The following is a 19,638-nucleotide window of genomic DNA, read 5'->3' on the forward strand; positions in this document are numbered from 1 at the left end:
GGAAGTATCTTTCTTTTCCCTGAATTTTTAGAATAATTTGATAAACAGACAGATATGTATGAGTACAGCTTTGGAACTTCAGTCGGGGATCACTGCTGGGACAGAGCCAAAGCCGAGGCCTGGTGGATGTGTTAGCATTATTTTATGGTGTTAATTGATGCCAGGCCCAGGCTGCGAACCCAGCCCGCAAAGGCAGTGCTTAAAGCGCAGGTGAACCAAGTCCTAGAATCTCTGTTTAATGTTTGTATTCTGCCTTAGTTTATAATTATTTACAAACACGTCCCTGCCGCCCCCTGTTTGTTCCCTTCTACAGGGGAAGGTCTGTGGTTTATTCATGTTTGGGTCCCCAAAACTCTACACCTTGCCCCTTCTGCAGATGGGGACCTTGGGGAGCCTCGGGACGGAAGTCTGTGTCTGGAACTGTGGACTGCACCCTTCCAGCATGATGGGGACCCCTGTGCTCCTTGTTGCTAAGGCAGTATTCTGTGGATTGGTATTATAATCTGAAGTAAAACAAAAACCCAAGGCTAACTTCTTTCTAATTACCATTCACATTCACCCAGCACTTAACATTGGAATAATAAAACTACAGACATAGAGAAATGTTAAAAGGAAATCTTTCCTTCCCCCAGTTGCTTTAAAAAAAAACCCTGGCAGAATCATGTCCAAAGCCAGCGGCCTCCTCTGCGCACCATCTGACGTGGGCTCCCTGCAGGCACGGCAGGGGCAGCGACCCTGCTCCCCTTCAGTCCAGTGGTCAGCCTTTTGTGGGAACAGCGGCTTCTTCTTTGGGGGAAGCCTCCCTGGTGACTTTTCCGAGTTCAGGAAACAAATCTGCGTGGTGGGAATTTTTCTAAAGATGAGCTTTCTGAAGCCTTTTCCCAAAGCGTGTCGGGTAGGTGTGTACACCTAAATTTCAAACCCTTAGACGTGTCTTTGCACGTTCAGCCCGACCTTGGCCATGCCCAATCAACCAGTACGAAAACAAACATATTTCTTAGGAGTAGCGTCTTATTTGGTAAGATAGGCTAATTGCAGTGAATTAAAATCTTTATTTAATCTTCCTACGGTTATACTTTTAATGTGTTCTGTAATTGCAAACATTTAGTCTGCTAATCTCTGATTCATTAGTGGGCTTCTTAAGTGTTTGCTAAGCAGCACATGTAACAGTCTGGTAATTACTGATAATCTCTGTTCATATCGCATTTACAAAGATCTCTGCAGGGAGTTTCATGAGGTTCATCGCCACTTATTATCAATGTACAATTTTTATTAGCAGTCTCCACCCCTATAAAATGTGGCATTTGGGGCTTTACAAAACAAAAATGAAATCCCTTCTCTCTCTTGGCTAACAAACTCAAATATTAAGTCAGCATGTCACTGTCCTTTCAAAATCACAGTGTCCCTGCAATGCCATCTCATTTCTGACAGACGTGCCTTTCTTATGGCCGTATCTTAAGAAGTGTTCTGGCAAGCTGCACGCTTACAGTGGCATTTCTGACCGTGCTAAGAGTCAACAGCAGGCTAGTTTAAAATTGGGCACCACTGACCAAGTGAGGTCAGTGGGAAAGCCGCAGTCATGGTTCTTGACCAGTGTAGAGAAAATTATTCTAGTGAGTGAGATCATTCTTTGGCTTTTAAAAATACACGTGTGTGAGTGTTAAGCCATCCTTCCTTGCCCCAGTAGGGCAGTCCCCTTCCATCTGGAAGGTGTGTGGTGCTCTGTCCCCTGGTCTCACGGCTGACGGGATGGCCGGCCCCTGGGCAGCGGGGTGGAGGGTTTGAACCGCACTCCTTCCCTTGTGTTCTGTTTTGACTTGAGGTTAGGCACTGAATATTTCTCAAGTGCTATATTTCATTGTCCAATTTTCTAGTTTGGCAGGAAATTTTCCTTCTAATAAAAGAAGTTACTCAGACAGAGATTCCAGATATGTCTAAGCTGCTTTTATTGGGACAATGGAAGGGTCCACCCTTTTCTTCTAAGTACAATCAAGAGTCCTACGGCTTTGCCTTTGTATTTCCATAATTTTACAAAGAGTTGCATTACATAAGTGGAAAATTGTCTCCTCAAGCATAGAGAGAATTTGTTAGCACAGAATGTAGCTTGGAAAATGCTGATGTAAAACTTCAGTCCAAGAGAGAAACCTTTTAAGTTGCTGAAATGTAGTGGAGAGGAAGAAGGAAATTGCTGTTTTACATGATTGACCAAAATGCACTGTAATTATATCAACTTAAAACAGATTCCTTAGAAGAACTGATAACTCTGTGATCAGAATAAGTCACATGTACTGGAACGAAATACTGCGTGTACTCTCTGCAAAGTGTAGACACGCACTAGGTGGGGTGTGCAATAGAAGAGACAGCTGTTCTTGGCTTAGCCTGTTTAGTGCCACCTCCAGCTGCTTTAACAGGAAAGAATGGTAGGGAGGCCTTACTGAGGAATTAGTATTTACCGTGCCAGCTCATCCCCTTGCATTGCTTGACAAGGCGGTTGTGGGCTCTCCTCATGTAATGCTGTTTCGATGTTGCCACTCCTGTTTGTAATTAACATAGCATCACTCATCAGGCAGTCGGCTTCTACATGGAACGCTCCTCAAGGATTCTACTGGCTGTCTTTGGTGCCTGTTCTAACGTGGGTGGGTAAAGTTTAATCACAGATATTTAGCCCAAAGATATCCCTCCTGGTTCCCTCTTCCCTCCAGTGTCCCTGCATTGTCCCGTTTTCTGTCAGCCACAGTCCACACATAGATATGAGATCATCGCCACTAAGAATGATACTAGTGTTCATTCAGTATCAGTAAAATTCACTGGCTAGCATCTTATACTCTGAGACGCTACTCCTAAACTTTATTCCTTGCATGAGTGGTCATCTATTTGTACCTAACTCCTGCCCCTAACTATAAGCTTCTAAAGGGCAGGATTGTGTCTTACTTCTGTGCAATGCCTCCCATAGTGGAGTGGCTAATACATAGTCAACGTTCAAGAACTCTTGTCAACATGATAAATAGTGGATTGGAAATGCCAATTGTCAGATTCTGACAGTAGAAAGAGATTGCAGCTAGTGAGAGAAGTGCCTAGACTTCCAGGGCCAGGTTAGATGATGCTTCCGCTGGCAGAAGACCCGCCTTACCCGAGCATGTGGACATCACAGACGAGGCTGACGTCTCTAGCCCTGGCAGGAAATTTTCCAGGCATTGGGGTGCACTCGCTTCAGACCCTCTGCTGACTCTTTCATAGTCCCTGGTAGGACCAGAGCCACGTGACTGAGAGACAGCCCTGCAGAGTTAGCTGAAGTACCCCGCTGAGGTGCAGGTAAAAGTCAAAGGACCTGTGTGGGGCTTCGACTTTTATCTCACAAATACCCTCCTCTGACCCCCTCAGGTCTGCACGCACCCCGAGCAGCTGGACGGCACCCGTGGAGGGCTGTATCATCCGTCCTGAAGGAGGCTCAGGAGGCCGCCCTGCTGGGGATTTTCCCTTCGCTCCTCCCGAGAGGATGCCTTCTCCTCACTGGACTTGGTTTCTCTCATTTCCCCACTGAAATGCCTCCTCCAGGCTTACTCTTTTGCCTCTCTGAACCCTACAGGGCCAGCTCAAATCCCTTCTTCCAGAAACCCCTCCGGGTCCTCTGGGGGAAGCAGTAATTGCTCCCTCTGGTGAACACCTGGGTGATGTGGTGCTGATGCCCCTTGACATTTCTAGCTATTTTCCCTTCTATTGTTATTACTTTTTATCATTTATTTATTTATTGAGTTTCTTGAGAAACAATGTCCTAGGTTTTTGTAAAACCTGCAACATCTTACTTCACATGGCAAATATTCTTAAAAACACATGGTAATTTGGAAGAAAAGCATCCAGAAAGGAATTAAACAGAGGTAAATGAACTTAATAAAAGTGATTATAGCTATTTTGAGAAAAATCTATAAGCATATAATGCTATTATAATATGTAAAACTATTTTAAGTTATTTTCTCAAAAGAACAGTTAGAGAAGAATCTTGGACTTCCCAACTAGACATAAAGAAAAAGTTTCAAACTCAGCAATGAATATAGATTACAAATGGGCAAATGCAGAAATGGAGATTCTGTTATCTCAACTACATGCAGTAATCCAGAAATATGAAACATGGCCCGTCTGCCTGACCATCAAATCACATTCTGGATTCTAGACAGAACTGCTTACTGCGTCTTCTGGGCCAGCGATGGTACACACACCAAATGCAGATCTGCATCCAGACTAGTTTAAATGAGTTAGCTGATCTGGTCCGGGATCTTCGGATAAGCTCCATGAAATTTGCATTTTAGAGGTATAGTTCTTGCCTAGAAAGCAACCTTCCCAAACTGACCGTGCTGATAGAGCTCTGAGTTTGATAAGCAGAACCACTGCGAAGATGAGTGTCTGTGACATTGTCGATGCTGACAGGAGCTGTGGAGTATTACTTGCCGGGTTGAAGAGGATCAGGAGTGGCTCATATTGAATGTATCATTTTTTTAAGACCTATTTATGAAACAAAGGATTACCAAACAAGTACATCCCTCTCGTTACATCTTTGTCGCCACGATTCATGTTCTGACATTCTCGTCTTCACCTGCACTGCTGGCTGGCCTTCACACTCTGCCCTTGTACTCCCCTTCTAACCCACCTGGTGGGCAGTAAACGTTTCAGGGGATTTGTCTGCGCCAAGTGCTCTGCTGGAAGACTTAGCTCCCTCAGTTCAGAACGGCCAGTCTCCTAAATGATCACATTCAACGACTGTCCACTTCACAAAATCGGATGTAAGCCAGCCTCCCTTTCCAATCGTATTATGTACTTGTTTCATTCATATGCCCAACCGCTTCAATCAGAGTAAACTATTCGCTCTTTTCTGTGATATATGTGTCAGTTCTCAGCACAATTCCCCGGGGTCTAGAACTACAAAATAAATCACTCTTAGAGGCTGTGTTCCTATCATAAATCCAACAATCTGAGAAAAACATCTCAAAGTAGACACTATTAGAGATGCTTTTGAGAATTCCTTTAAAAAATGCTTGGTAAAATTGTGGAAGAAAGTACAGAAGGGTACAGGCCTTAATTCAGAATTGGAACGAGGAAGTTAAGCACAAGAGGTAGGCAGACTAAAGAAACCCGAAAACAGAGAACAGCTGGGGTGGTGGGAAATGGAAACACCTGTCATAAATCTCTTTAGCAACAAACCCCAGGGCAGAATACAAAATGAAGACCCACATGCTGGAAACTTCCATATTTTGAAGTTTAGGGTTCTGAGATCCATGACCGTACACAAAAAGAAGAGAGTAGAATTTCGCATTCTAAAATGGGACACGCCTGTATGGAGCACCGACTGTCTGTAGGGCATTGTACTTCTGAAGCGGTCCCGGTAGCCTGAACTGCCCACCGTGGCCAGTTCCACTCCGTCGTGAGGCAGTGAGTGAAATAGGTCACAGCACAGCGCCCGTACCTGCCCTCAGCACAGGCTCCCCTCTGCCAGAGCGATGCCAAATAAACAATCAGGGTCGAAGTGGCCCTATCATCTGTTCTGTGTTTTTAACCTTTGTATTAAATTACCTTCGAGGAGCACTCATTAAGATAAGAATAGAGCTTTGTTTCATGCGCATCTTCAGATTTCAGAATTATACATTAACGCAATCCATGACATCTGCGTGTGCTTTTCACAAAAGCAGAAAAGCATAAACGCCTCAGGGTGCATCTGTCTGGCTGAGAAACAGATGGGGAAAAAACTCTTTCCACAGTTTCTATTAAAGTTTAGAGAAATATAATTTTAAAGGTTACAAAAATAAGGTAAAGGCTATATAAAATAAATCAATAAAATCTATAGCAAGAATGAATATTTTGGATTAATCTGTAAAAGCTGAGTTTCCTCAGTCTTTGAAAAATGAGAAAACCATTTGACAAAGTCCTTAACTTGGATTTTTTTTTTCTTTGATTTCGTTTTTAGGTTCCAAATTCAGAGATGTTCAACTGACCCAAACAGTTATAAAAGCTTGGGAGACAGCTTTCGAACAATTTTCCGAAGAGAAGGGTATGTATGGTTCTTTGTACATAGATTCTTTGTTGATACGGGTATTTAAATATATTAGCACATAACACATTTTCTGAATGGGATGTTTTCCTAGTCTTATTAGGGAAAAATAAGGGGTGCCTTCCTCCTTTTTTATGTTGTTCTTGACTATATAACCCAAAATTAATATGTATACCATAGAAGATACCATAAAAAAGATATTAATGATGAGTTCGATGACTAGAAGACAATTTCTAATTTGTGCCGTGAAGACTTTTCAGAGTGCTCAATAAGTAGGGCCATGTAAACGTGACAGTTCTTTACTTCTACTCTTAATGCTATTCCCCAAATATGTCCCCCCCTGTTTGCACGGTGGTCCATGAACTGATCTATGTCAGAAACTGATGTGCCAAATTCATCATCCTATTTGATGAGCAGAAGTAGAGTATTTTTATTTTATAAGCTAAAATGATCTCTGATGTAGAGATTCAGTTGAAGACTTCATCCAGCATAATCATCTGACGGATGTTAGATTTGCCTTTTGGTTGCAGTTGTTTTCATAAAAGAATTGGTTGAAAATAATTATACAAAAATGATAACAGTAATAATAATAACTAGTAAGTATATTTCGCCTCACTATGTACTAGGAATTCTCCTTATGACTCTGTGAGGTGAGTTCTGTTAGGATCCATTCCAGGTGGACAGGGGAGGAAACCAAGCCTCAGAGAAGTTAGTGGGTTTGTGCACCCGGGGGAGGTGCCGGGGAAGTCGCGCCCAAGCAGGGAATATGGTGAGGTTTTATGCACCAAATTCTGGTTGGCTCCCCTCGGGGCTAGGGGTTGCTCTCCTCGAACAAAGCGGCGATCCATCATTGGCGGTTCCCTGGTTTGACGTCAGCCGTCTCTTCTGAGTTGTAGTTCGGCTGCCCTTTTGTCCTACCCCGCCCATCCTGACACAGTCCAATAAATATTCTTATAGTAGTTTTGCATATTTGTGTACATATGTATATATTTCTATAAAATGAAGTTATGGGTTTACAGGATTAGATGTTACCCAGTTATCTGCCAAAAAGTACATAATGACTTTATACCCTTAGTATTTGAGAGTTCTCATTTTTCACAACCTCTCAAACACTGGACATTTATCAACCGTTATTTGGTATATGCCACTCACTTGCATCTCTTGTTTATAATCTAATAGGTAAAAAAATAAAACTATCTTAATATTATTTCTGTGACCAAACGCAGGTCCTGCTGCCCGCCGCTACCAAAGCCAATGCTTGAGAGGCAGGTGCTGATGTAAAGGAAGGTGGTTTATTCAGGTGCCAACACCTGGAAGGTGGGGGACTCGTGTCTCAAAGCCCATCTTCCTGGGGACATAGAGGACTCACGTCTCAAAGCCCAGCATCTCCACATCTCAGTGGAGGCTGAGGTTTTTATGGGGAGGGACAGGGGACAGAACAAAGAGGTCAAGCGAGGGGCTTACGAAGTGCAGACCCACACAGTCCATTCCTGTAGGTCAAGTGATGGTCGATGTGCCTCATCCTGGTTTAATCATCCTGACTGTACATCATGCGGACTCCACAGCTGAAGGCCAGCAAACCTCCCAGAGCTGGGATGCCTGGAGGTCGGAGTTTGTACCTTTTGAAGTTAGTTCCTAGGATTCTTATACAAACATGCTGTCTATCTACAAGCTACTAGTCAGAGTCAGCGCTTACAGGAACAATGTCAAAAGCATGGTGTAGTGGGTTACAATTCCCACTGTTACATTCCTTTGATGTAATGGGAACTGAGCATACTTTTATATCACAAAGTATCATTTCTTTTATGAATTGCTTATTTGTGTCCTTTGCCTATTTTTAGTTAGGTTGGATTTTTTAAATTGATTTGTAGGAATTTAATATATCGTTATAGGTGTTAATCTTTTGACCATTACATAGACTGCAAATATTTTTCCTAACTCGTCATTTGTCTTACAACTGTAGTGTCTTACACCTTTCAGAAGTTTGTATTTTTTGAAGATTGTGATTTTGTGATTATATGTCTGTTTTCCTTTGTAATATCTGATCTTGATGTCACATTTAAAAAGATTACAAACATTTTCTTCTGGTACTTTTTACATTTAAATCTTTAATTCGTATAAGAATTTTTCCATGTGCAGTGTGATAGATAGGAATTGGCTTTATTTTCAGATGATCAGTCAATTGTCCAAACACCACCTGTTGAAAATTCACCCTTTCCACACCAAATGGAACTGCTAGTTTTTTCATATATTAAACTTTCACGTATGTCATCCAATTTTTCTATTTTGTTTCTCCATTTCCTGTTCTGTCTCATTAATTGTCTATTTCTAAGCCAGTATCATACTGTTGTTATTATTTTATCTTTAGAGTGTTTTGAGAAATATCGTGGTGTGCGGAGCCCTTCTAATATGGCCATCCCTCTTCTCCAGGCTCATACCTGGTACAAGATCTGCTTTAGCAATAGCAGACGTCCCAGCCCCCTGGTCTCTCCCACCCTTGTAGCTTTGTATGCTGTTCCCTACCCCGGGAGGACCAGCCTTCTAATCCCCACAAGAAATGACTGCTGTTCACTCCAGGGCGCCTTCAAGTCTCACCCTGTCTGACCATCTACCACCTGCTTTCTTTATGAGTCTTTCTTTCTATACATACATATGCTATATAAAATATACTATGTGTCACCCTGATTCATTGTGCTCATTTTCTGTCTCCCCTCCCCCGCCCCAGGTATGTATTTCCCTAAGGGCCATGTCTCATTTAGCTCCGTACTCCTGAGGCCTGCATTTGGCACTGACTAGAGATACTCAGTAGGTGTGCGCTGAACAAATGGATGTCATCACAACAACATCATAATGATGCAAAATGAAACAGAGATGCTAATTCTTGCTGAAGCTATAATAATGATCTTGACGCCTGATTAAATATTTTGAGCTCACCTAGCAACATAGGATTAGCAAGTCCTTGCTGTTACGCGAGCGATGTGATACCTAAGTGCCACACATCGACAGTGTACCTGTTTTATAACAATTAGGATCAAAGTCATGTTCATTTCACCCAAAATGTACGTAAGGAAGTCACGGTGTGTTATGTAATCTGTAGACACGTCCCTTTGCATTAAAACAGTAGTGTCAGCAAAGCCAAGTTCTGTAAGCTGTAACAGATCTCTGAAATGGACGTGGGAGTTCCTTAGCCTGGCTCTTCACATCATGTGTGTTTTAGGAGGAATTTGATGTTTCTGCTTTGATATCAAGAAATATAACAAACATACAGTATGTGTGGTCCTTGCATAGTAAAATTGGCCTTTTCCTAGACTGTACGTATAATTGCTTCTATAGCAAATTGACATTCTTTCTGTACTGCCTTTAGATCTGGACATGCTGTTAGCCAAAAGCCAGAATGCTCCGCTCTTAGAGATGGAAATATTTGGAAAAGAAAAAAAGCTGCCTGTTATTTTTGATATAGAGTAAGAGCATTTCATTGCCTTAGGTCAAAAAAGAAAACTTTTAACACATACTGTGTTGGATTTTTTTTTTCCTAGTAAAAGCAGTTCCTTTTGATTTTCTTATTTAGCTTTTAGACTGAGTACACTCTGCTTTCAAAGATGTTCACAGAGGCCAGTTTTGTCTGCGGTCTGCAGGGAGGACAGCACTACTCAGCCTGACTATTAGCATGCTTAGGAGAATTCATACGTCCTGGTTTTTCTACCTCCCTCAAGTTAAAGGTTTTGAAAGCTAGTCCTTTTCTGTAGTTTGAAAACACTGAACTCTGGCGAGGCACTTGAAATCTGCACAGATATCCCATTTCCCCTCTGTAAGGACGTGAAGTGGTAGTTCTTGGAGATGCAATTCCTCCCCTCTCTGTGAAGAATTCGTGTTTCCAAAAGACAATAGCTAAACCACCTGGGTCCAAAATCTTCTACTGGTTCTAAAATTCTTTTTCTTTGTACTTTCATTAAAGACATAGCTTGTCAACCCAGCTTTAACAGAGTTGAAATTAATTTAAGTACAAAATACATACCTTCCAAATTCTGAGTAAGCATATCTGTAATATGAAATCATCATATTTAGTTAACTTTTTTCAAAGAGGCCATCACTGTTCTCTCTAAAAAAGAAGAGAGAACTCAAAGGAAAGGAATTTGTCAGTGTTGAGAGCACCTCATTGTCACCGTGATCCTTTAAAAAGAAAGTTTGTTGATTTGAGAGATCAGGAGAGGAACATCGATGTGAGAGAGAAACGTTGATTGGTTGCCTGCCATCCACGCGCCAACCAGGGATCAAACCTGCAACCTAGGTGTGTGCCCTGCCCAGAAATCAAACCCCAACCTTTTGGGTTATAGGACGATGCTCCAACCAACTGAGCCACACAGGCCAGGACAACACCATGATTCCTCATCTTTCTCTGGTTCGACAAAAATAAACTAACAGGTCCATCTACTGTTCACTGTGAGCCCAGAAAGACACAGAGATTTAGCTTATTTGATTAAATGCTTTTAAAACCAATAAAGTTAATTTTGTACTCTCCTAACAAAAAGCGGCTGGTAACTCTGTTTGCCATGAGGCATCATGCATGCCTCGGTTTGTGCAGAGTCCCTGGTGGACCTTTTTATAGTCGCTTTCATACTCATCCTTCCTTTAAAGTGAGTGATTGAGATGTTTGCAGATGGGCGAGGGGATTGTAAATATGCTAATAAAAGCCGGCGCTGCCCACCCCCTTTCTCTTCCTCTCCTAAAAGTGCCTAGAAAAAAAGGTGTTAAAAATAACTTAAGATATTTTGGTGACATAAGTAAAGAAGAAAAACTAATATTTATTTTCTCCAGTGCATGGGCACTACTCTAGGGACTTTCTCATTCATTTTTCTCAACACAGCACTGTTCTCAACACAACACACATCATTCTGTCTGTCTTCTGTGTGAGGTAACGGAAGGCTTGAGAAATTAAATAACTTGCTCCAAGGCACCCAAGTATTTGTGGCGTACCATGCTCTTTCCATGGCACTATATTACCTTCCACTAAACACTAAATTTTGTTGTTATTTGTTGAATGTAAAGAACACAGTGTGGAAGTAGTGGTTGGAAACCTCTAATTTTTAAATAGATTTGGTGTATACCTTCCCTCAAATCCTGTAGCAATTTATAGTAGCTTTATGTCTTCCTTCAAGCGAAGCCCGAAAACTCTAAGAGGCCAGTATATGAGGTCTGTCCAGAAGGTATCCAGCCATGTACTATGAAAAAATAGAGGCATTTATTGAAGAAGACACAAGATACAAGAAACATTGTACATAGGACAATGATGCCTCAGTCGCCTTCAAAGTAGGCACTTTGGGACCTCATAATTGCCATCAGCTGCTCTGTTGTATTTTCCTGAATATCACTGATGGTCTTAAATCTCTTCCCTTTCAAAGGTGATTTTAGTTTTGGGAAAAGCCAGAAGTCACAGCATGCCATCTCTGGGCTGTAGGGGAGCTGAGTCACCTGGGTGACTTGACCTTTTACCAAAAACCTCTGCACAAGACGTGATGCACGAGCAGATGTGTTGTGATGAAACTGCCAGTCTGAATCATCCTTCTGAACCATCCGAATAGTTTCCGCAGAAAAATGTTCAAGCATAAAGCAAAATTTGATGCAGATTCATTGCTCTACTCGCTCAGTCATTTTGAATGCGACAGCCACACAGTACACAGACTCACTCAACAGCATCTACCACCCCACTGACTAGTACAGTGAAGTCATCATTGTTCACGTGTGCGCATTCCAGTCCACTCTCCTTGGCTGCCAGGTTACATCGTTGTTGTGAAAAACCATTCTCGTTGTATTAACAATGGCTGGACTTTTCCCAGCCACTGTTAATATGTTCAGTCAACCAAATCTTATTGATTCTGATGCAGTACCACAAACCTCTACCAACTGAAGTCAATCCAGTTGTTGCCCCATCCCTTGCAGACAGCTCCATATCTGAAAAGTGTATGGTTTTCCATCCGTCTACTCTCATCCTGCATGCTCCTTGGTTTTCTTATGAGAAAAATTCTCGGGCATTGCTTCGCCCAAGGCAAATAACTAGGAAACAACTAGGTCAGATTAAACTCAGTTTCAAATGAGAAACATGTTGATTGCTGGTGCCTTCAGAAAGAAATACGGTCTTCTTCGGAAAGTAGAAACTATGTGGTTGCATTTGGGGGGCATTTGAACTGTGTTCTGTTTCACGATTTGTTTTCTGTAACCACTGATGCTGCCCCCAGTATCATCTTACAATCAGACCACTTGGTGATTATAATATTTTCTAGTTAAATGACATTTAAGGCCTTGTTTTATGAGCTCCAGCATAATTGGCTAATTTGGTAAACTCCAGATGTGTGAGATAATGTGCCACTCATTTACGTGCCTTGCAGACGGCATGAACGGCAGGGCCCCAGGAGGTATAATCGCTCCCTCTTGTTTTCATTAAGAACGGCAACGAGTGGCTTTTGACACAGACAAAGGAAGTGGGGCGTCTACAGCTCAAAATCAACAACAACCCTGGTAAGATTTGGACATTTTCTTCTTACAGGTGAACTCATTCCAAGATCTTTGGCTTAATTTGGTCTTAGCGGGTCTCCTTTTTAAAAAGGGGCTTATGCCACCTAACATGGCCAGGTGATTTTGAAAACCACCCGGAGAATAGAAAAGGCCTCTGAAAATAGAAGGACCTGTCCCTGCAGAAACTCCCCCAGTAACGCAGTCTCTGGTCCCTCACTCTCACGTGGACATGCAGAGAAGCGTGGGTTTGAAGAGACAGTGGAGGAGCTGCCCTACCCCGCAGCCAGGAGCATGGATTGGGCCTTCCAGCAATCAGCAGCTTCACCACCTAAACCAAGTTCCAGCCTCACAGGGCCCCATAGCTGCTGCTGCTTTTTCCTTCTTTCTACCCTCTTCCTTCTCCAATAGAAACCGGCTCACCTACCCAGTGCTGGAGTGGGCGCATGGTTCTCGGCATCACTGTTCTCTGCATCTGGGGCTGGTCCCTCCCATCCGCCTGCAGACGCTGTGGAGTTCACACACAGCCGAGGCACGGGTCGCTGTGGGCTCACTGCCCCTTAACCAATGCAGTTTTCACGCAGACGAGTGATCGCAGAATGTACCCCGGGCACGAGACAGATCATCTGCAGTGCCGATCCAGTGTGTGGGTCACCGAGTGCTGACTGGGTTCGCCCCAGTGAATTCGTTCCTTGGTGGGTGCCAGGTGTGCGCTGCCTCTAGCATCAGTTTCCTGGTGCCCTGAGCGCCTTATCTCCCTTTTGTTTTACCAGAGAGGCCCTTCCTGGAACCCACTGGACTTCCCTTGAGTGCTCCCTTGTTTTCAGCTTTGTTTCCAGCTGTATTGTGATCTAATTGGCATATAACACTGTGTAACGTTAAGGGGTACAATGTGGTCGATGATTTAATACAAATATATATTGAGAAATGATTACCACCACAGGGTTAGTTAACACCTCCATCACCTCATATAATTACCGTGTGTGAGTGTGAGTGTGTGTGTGGTGAGAATATTTAAGAGTTACTCTCCTAGGAACGTTCAAGTACACAACAGAGTATTGCTAACTGCAGTCACCATGCGGTACATTGGATCCCCGCTCCCTTGTGTTTTGGGGAGGAGAAGGAGGGAAGCGGAGAGTCCCAGCTGCTCCCGCTCCTGCACTACAGAGTTCAGCCTGGCCTGCCTGAGCTGCGGATAATGGCAAAGTGTCCTCTTTACCTAGGGACAGAAAAAGGGAAACCAGGAAAAAAACAACACAGCATGTGAGAGTTTGCAGAATTACTGTAGCGAGTCTGTCTGGCAGGTCTTATAAGTAGACCGAAGCCATTTCCTCTTCCCAGCCTTCTCCTGTTTCGGAAAGAGAAAACAAGTGACCTCAATTCAGGCATGGGCCTACTATTACTTTTCTCGAATAATTGTGATCCTTTTTAAAATGTTTTGTCAATGCTTTAGTACAAGGGGGAACCCAAAACTGGAATTTATTTATGAAAAATTGTGTATTTAGCCCTGGCTGGTGTGGCTCAGTGGATTGAGTGCAGGCCTGTGAACCAAAGGATCACAGTTCGATTCGCAGTCAGGGCACATGCCCGGGTTGCCGGCCAGGTCCCCATTAGGGGGTGCACGACAGGCAACCACACATTGATGTTTCTCTTCCTCTCTTTCTCCTTCCCTTCCCCTCTAACAATAAATAAATAATATCTTTAAAAAATTGTGTATTCTTACATGTTTAAATTTTAGTTACCTTCAAAAAACTCTCTATTTGATGCAATATGCCTATCAAGACATTTTTTCCACTGCTCAAAACACGTTTTGAACTCATCGATTTTGATGTGTGTTAGTGCTTCTGCCATTGTTTGTTTCACCTCTTCCACATCAGCAAACCGTTTCCCTCTGAGAACTTTTTTCACCAGGAGAGACAAAAAAAAAGTTGCTCAGGGTGAGAGCAGGTGAATGGGGAGGGCAGGGCATGGGGGTCATGCCGATTTTGGTCAAAAACTGCTGAACACCCAGTGCAGTGTCTGCAGGTGCACTGGTAACTCACCCATCATGAAATGGGCAAACATGTTGAAAGAATCTTCAAAAAATGTTCCCTGAAACCAAACGCAGCCTCTCACAACAACACTCGCTGGTACACTGATACAGATGGGTTCCTAGAATATTCATCTAGCTGGGGAATCCTGTATTACAAGGGCACACCCTTCAGAAGATAATTCTGTTTTTTCTGGGGGGATTCCGCCTCATATATTATCCTCATAAATTTTTAGTCATAAAATATATATAATTGCCTTCCACAGAAAGCTTATGCAATGTTGCTAAGAACTTTAAACTCTGATTATGCAGCATTGCAAGGTTGACAATGAAAGGATGAAGGGTAAGGAGGAGGAATACTGAAGAAGCATAGTGAGTAGCTTATTTCAATATTTTTTTAAAAGCTAGGCGGTTGAACTACCGCTGCATTATTTGGCATTTGTATCTTACCAGACTGTTTCACACCGCTGCGAGGGCAAACAGTTGTGGACTTAAGCTGTGTTGGGTTGTAAAGTGGTTTTCACAGTCAGGGAGTGGGCAGTGAGTGTTCAGGTGCCCAGAAAGCAGCATCCTCAGAGCTTCAATGTCCCAGAGTTTTGTTTTCTTTCTGAAATCAGAGGGCATTTGTTCTGCCCACAGAGTGACCTTTAAAATGGTTTCGGCTCCTAGATTCCCCTCCTGTCATCACTATGGATTGCTAGCTGACAGTCACATTCCGACTCCCCCGGCCTCTCACTGACGGTGCTTTCTGAATTACGGACTGGCCTTTGGCAAGGATTTAACTGTTGCCAGAGAGTAAGTGAAAACGTTTGCAGTGATGTCAGCCCGTCACAAGGCCTGATTAAGAGACCAAACGCAGCCTCTCTCAGCTTTCGGTGCTGACAAGAGGGGAAGGAGGGCCAGTTGTTCAGTGGAAGGAGTTGTCTTTCAGAAGGTTTGTGTCTCAATTCAGAGCCTGAGCAGATATTCGCTGTGTTTTATAGAGTGTTAATGGGAGGTGAGGAGATTCCATAGTCAATGGGAGATATCCCACTGGAAATATTTTTAGGCCTTTATTTTGAGTTATTTTGGATTTCTGATGAGCTAGAATCATAGTCACCTTGGGAAAAATAATATGTCTTTACCAAAAACAAAATCGTTTTTCTAGTGATGGTTAAACTGAACGTTTTCAGATGAGAATGAGAAAGAGTCTTTTAAAAACTCTTCTACCATTTTCTAATTCACTTACTGTACGAAATAAGTTAGGCACGCTTTGAAACAGGTAAGGTTAACGAAGTTAATGTTTTATCGTCATCACTGATTTCATCGGGTGTCTCTGACTTTGTAGACCCACATCCTTCAATATACCATCTTTTCGGTAGGATCTTCTGTTCCTACTCATATGCAAATCCAATCTCCTTTGACTTTCCTCAGAAATAAATGGTCACATAAAAAGTTATGTGCACACATATGTGTTTAAATTCTAATTGAATTGCTTATAGATTGTTACATTTTCTCTGCAAAGCCCATGAGTCAGATGCCATTGGAGAAACCATGAGTATTAATCATGATAAGCTTTTACTCAGTTCCTGCTTAAGAATCTGTCTAATGGCCCAGCTACACTGCTGTCATCTCTGGTCTGCGAATGTTTTGTCTGGTCTCATGACTTTGGCGGTGCCTTTCCTCCAGGTCTTTCAGGTGTTTTGAAACTGGGGGAAAGGAGAAAATTCAGACGCTATGACTGTAAAGGTGACTGTATTCAGAACCATTTTCACCCTTTGGCCCTTTACCTCACTTGGCACTTAATGAGAGCGCTGGCAGGTAGCAAGGTGAGGAGCGTGAACTCTAGCTTTTTAGTTAAGAAATTGATGTTGAGAAAAACTGTGAAGGGACTTGCCCAGAGGGTATTCATCTGAGCTCTTCTGCATCCTGTGTCCTGCTCCCTACTCTATCGATAACTCAGTGGTGACGTTAGTACAGATAGAAGCAGCGCCCGAGACTTGCACTGTTCCCATTGTTATGGATTCGGGGCTTTGTCACGTATCTCTCCGCTGAGTAGCATTTGGGGCAGGTGGAGAAGAGAAGGCACGGTTGGTTACCTTCTGCAAACCAGATAACTTCAGCAGAACGGGTTTAGTGAGATTCCCAGAGTAATAGATGAGATCCTAAGATTAGTACTCACAGAATACAAAATATAATTTGTAATGGTATCTTGGGCAAATGAAACTGGACTGAAATGGATTTTGAAGTGTGGCACCATCATCTCATGAGACCAAGACAGAGTGGTCCTTGGTCATCAGGACAGAGTTGACTCCAAAGGAAGTTACAGAATTCAGTTTAAGGTTACAGCTCAGTGCGTGAACTTCAACTCGGTTATTTGACCTGTTGGTGTCATTGCCTAACTCACCTGGAGTATTGGGTAATAACCAGGAAAACCTCATGAAACACAAGGTAAAGCATTTAACCAAAATTCCTTGGATGCATTACCAGAAGAGGTGAAAACTATCTTTTAATTGCAATAGATGTTGAAATATGTGGTCACTAAACTCTAGGGCAGATGTCTGCCACATGAGGTGGCCTGTTCTCCTGCCGATGAAACACTGTGTGTGTGATCCGCCTGTCTGGCCACAGAGAACTTGCAGGAAAACAAAGCCCCTGTGCAAGAATTCTAACGTAGACATAGTCTCACTGGTAACAAAAAATGAGGTAAAATGTGAGATGAGTCTTGGAAATTCTTAAGAGACTTTGTAAGTTTGTGTTAGAAGAGTGAGTTGATTTCTTTCCATTAAGGCTTTCTTCAATTCGAAAAGTCAAGAACCAAAATGAAAGAAAAGAACATGTTCTTGTGTCATTGTCTTTCTGTGTCGTTTCCATTTTCAGTGAACACACCAGTGTGCATTTTATAATCTATATAACAAAATTCCGAGAAGTTGTCACTATTTACAAAGGAACCAAAATTAAAAGAACGTGGCGATGCGATGCAGTCAGCGACAGGGCACGCGGCATGACGGTGTGTGCCAGGAAGCTTGCGCACCGAGCCCCGTCTGCACAGTTTCTCCTGCCCACAGAACCACGATAAAGTTCCATCGATAAATTAGCGCCTTCACAGATGAGATTTGTTCTTATCACAGATCTTAGGAAGCTCAGCATAGGATTTTTTTTTCTTATTCAGTCAAAGACCTTCACCTTTCCACTTAAAGGAAGCACTCTGCGGCTTCTCGCTGGCTCTACCCTTGCACTTTGGAGCACTTACTAAGTAACACAAGGGTTGTGTGAGCACAGCCGTGAGTCGGTCTCATGACCAAGAGGGCTCCTAAGTGACCAGCGGGCAGCAGCATGTGCAGGGAAAAGGGGTGATTCATGTTTCAGATGGGATTGAGGGAGGCATTGTGTGATTTCATCACTGCACTCGGAATGGTGCAAAATTTAAAAGTTACGAATTTTTATGTCTGTAATTTTCCATTTACTATTTCATACCATGATTGACCATGGGTAACTGGAGCCATGGAAAGCACTACTGTATCAGTAACTAGAGGTCTGGCTTCATGAATAAAATAAAATAAGTAAGACTATAAAACTATTCTTAGCCACGTGGTCACTCAGTAATCCCCATGATCTGGCTTTTGTCTACACCCATATTTGGAAACCGCTCTCTCAAAAGCCACCATGGGCTTCCTGTCCTTCTGCATAGAATCTGAGACACTGATGATCGTAAGATGTGATATTATTTTTTGTACAATTAGAAAAAACGATGACGATTAAACTCCTTGGAACGATTTAACAATGGATATGGGTTTGAGTGAAAGAAATTTCAAATGACTTTCTAGCTTTCGGCGTGCGTGTCTGGTGATGGACAAACTATGCCACGTGCACATTCAGAGATCTTTGATGATTTCCCACCGATCCCTGTGCTAGGCCGCCCAAGGATCGCCCCAGTGACCCCCACCTCCTTGTGTTTATGTTGTTGTATCGCCCCTCACTTTGAGCTTGGACTAGGTTTATGAATGCTCTTCCAGTGAAAAGAATGGGCAGAAGTGATGAGCTACCACTTTCAAGATAACTGTCTCAAAGTCTGGCTTTCATCTTGGTGGCCCTGTCTTACTCTGCTTGGTCTTTTGGTTTCTGGCTTTTCCATTTCTCTGAGGTAAGGTCCCCTATGGAGAAACCTGGGTGACAAGGAATTGATGGTAGCTCTGACCAATCTCCAATAAGGACTGAGGCCCTCAGTCCAACAACAACTTGGAAGGAACTTAATTCTGTCAACAGCTGCATGAGTGAGCTTGGAAGTGAATCGTCTACCAGTCAAGCCTTCAGATAAGACCTCGGGTCCAGCTTACAGTTGACTGCAGTCTCAAGGGACCTTGAGTCAGGGGCACGTGATAAACCACGCCCAGTTTCCCACCCCACATAAATTGTGTGGTAATAGAATTTTGCCACTAGGTGTTGAAGAAATTTATTTACACAGTAATTAGGTACTACAAGAGCAAATCTGAAACCTTAGACATATTTATTTGGGGCCTACAATATCTGATTCTATTCTTTCAAGCTTTATCTTAACTAGTCATTCCATGCATTTTATTTTCAAGCCCTTCTGGACCAATTGTAATTCCTTAAGTAATTTTCTGTGCAGATTCATCAGCCAAGAATGGTATTTCCCCTTTTGTTCAGCTAAGAAAATTCTGGTCATTTGTAAATGCCCAATTTGTGTATTATCTTGTCTTTGATGCCTTCTCTCATCATCCAAAGTGGAAATGATTTTCTACATCTGTTCTCTTATGGTGCTTTTATCCTCTGAGACAATACTTCTCTTTGCAGCCAGGAATACGTGGGTTACAATCCCACATAATTTTGGGAACCTTGGGCAAACGATTTAATCTCATATTTCAATTTCTTCAATTGTAATATAGTGATAGTAATACCTACTTGACTGTGTTGCTAGCATTCAGTATAATAGATGGTATGTAAATTAGTAAATAAATATTATAGTCCATTATTTGTAACTACAAGTGGAACTCTGACGAAATCATCTTTGGGGTTCCTGAAGTATATCACACAGTTCTTTGTATATATTCATCATCTCATTTAG

General features: G+C 42.6%; 1 protein-coding gene across 4 annotated transcripts in view; it reads left to right on the forward strand.

The window, feature by feature from the left end:
* Window positions 1–19,638, forward strand: part of SLC25A21 (solute carrier family 25 member 21) — a 460,856-nt gene that overhangs the window by 327,439 nt on the left and 113,779 nt on the right. For all 4 annotated transcript variants that reach the window (XM_045187980.2, XM_053929134.2, XM_045187975.3 and 1 more), the window contains one exon: window positions 5,954–6,037. In XM_045187980.2, the coding sequence (XP_045043915.1) occupies window positions 5,954–6,037 (84 nt within the window). The remainder of the gene's footprint in view (window positions 1–5,953; window positions 6,038–19,638) is intronic.

Source organism: Desmodus rotundus, chromosome 7 (assembly GCF_022682495.2).
Source record: "Desmodus rotundus isolate HL8 chromosome 7, HLdesRot8A.1, whole genome shotgun sequence".
Lineage (NCBI taxonomy): Eukaryota > Metazoa > Chordata > Mammalia > Chiroptera > Phyllostomidae > Desmodus > Desmodus rotundus.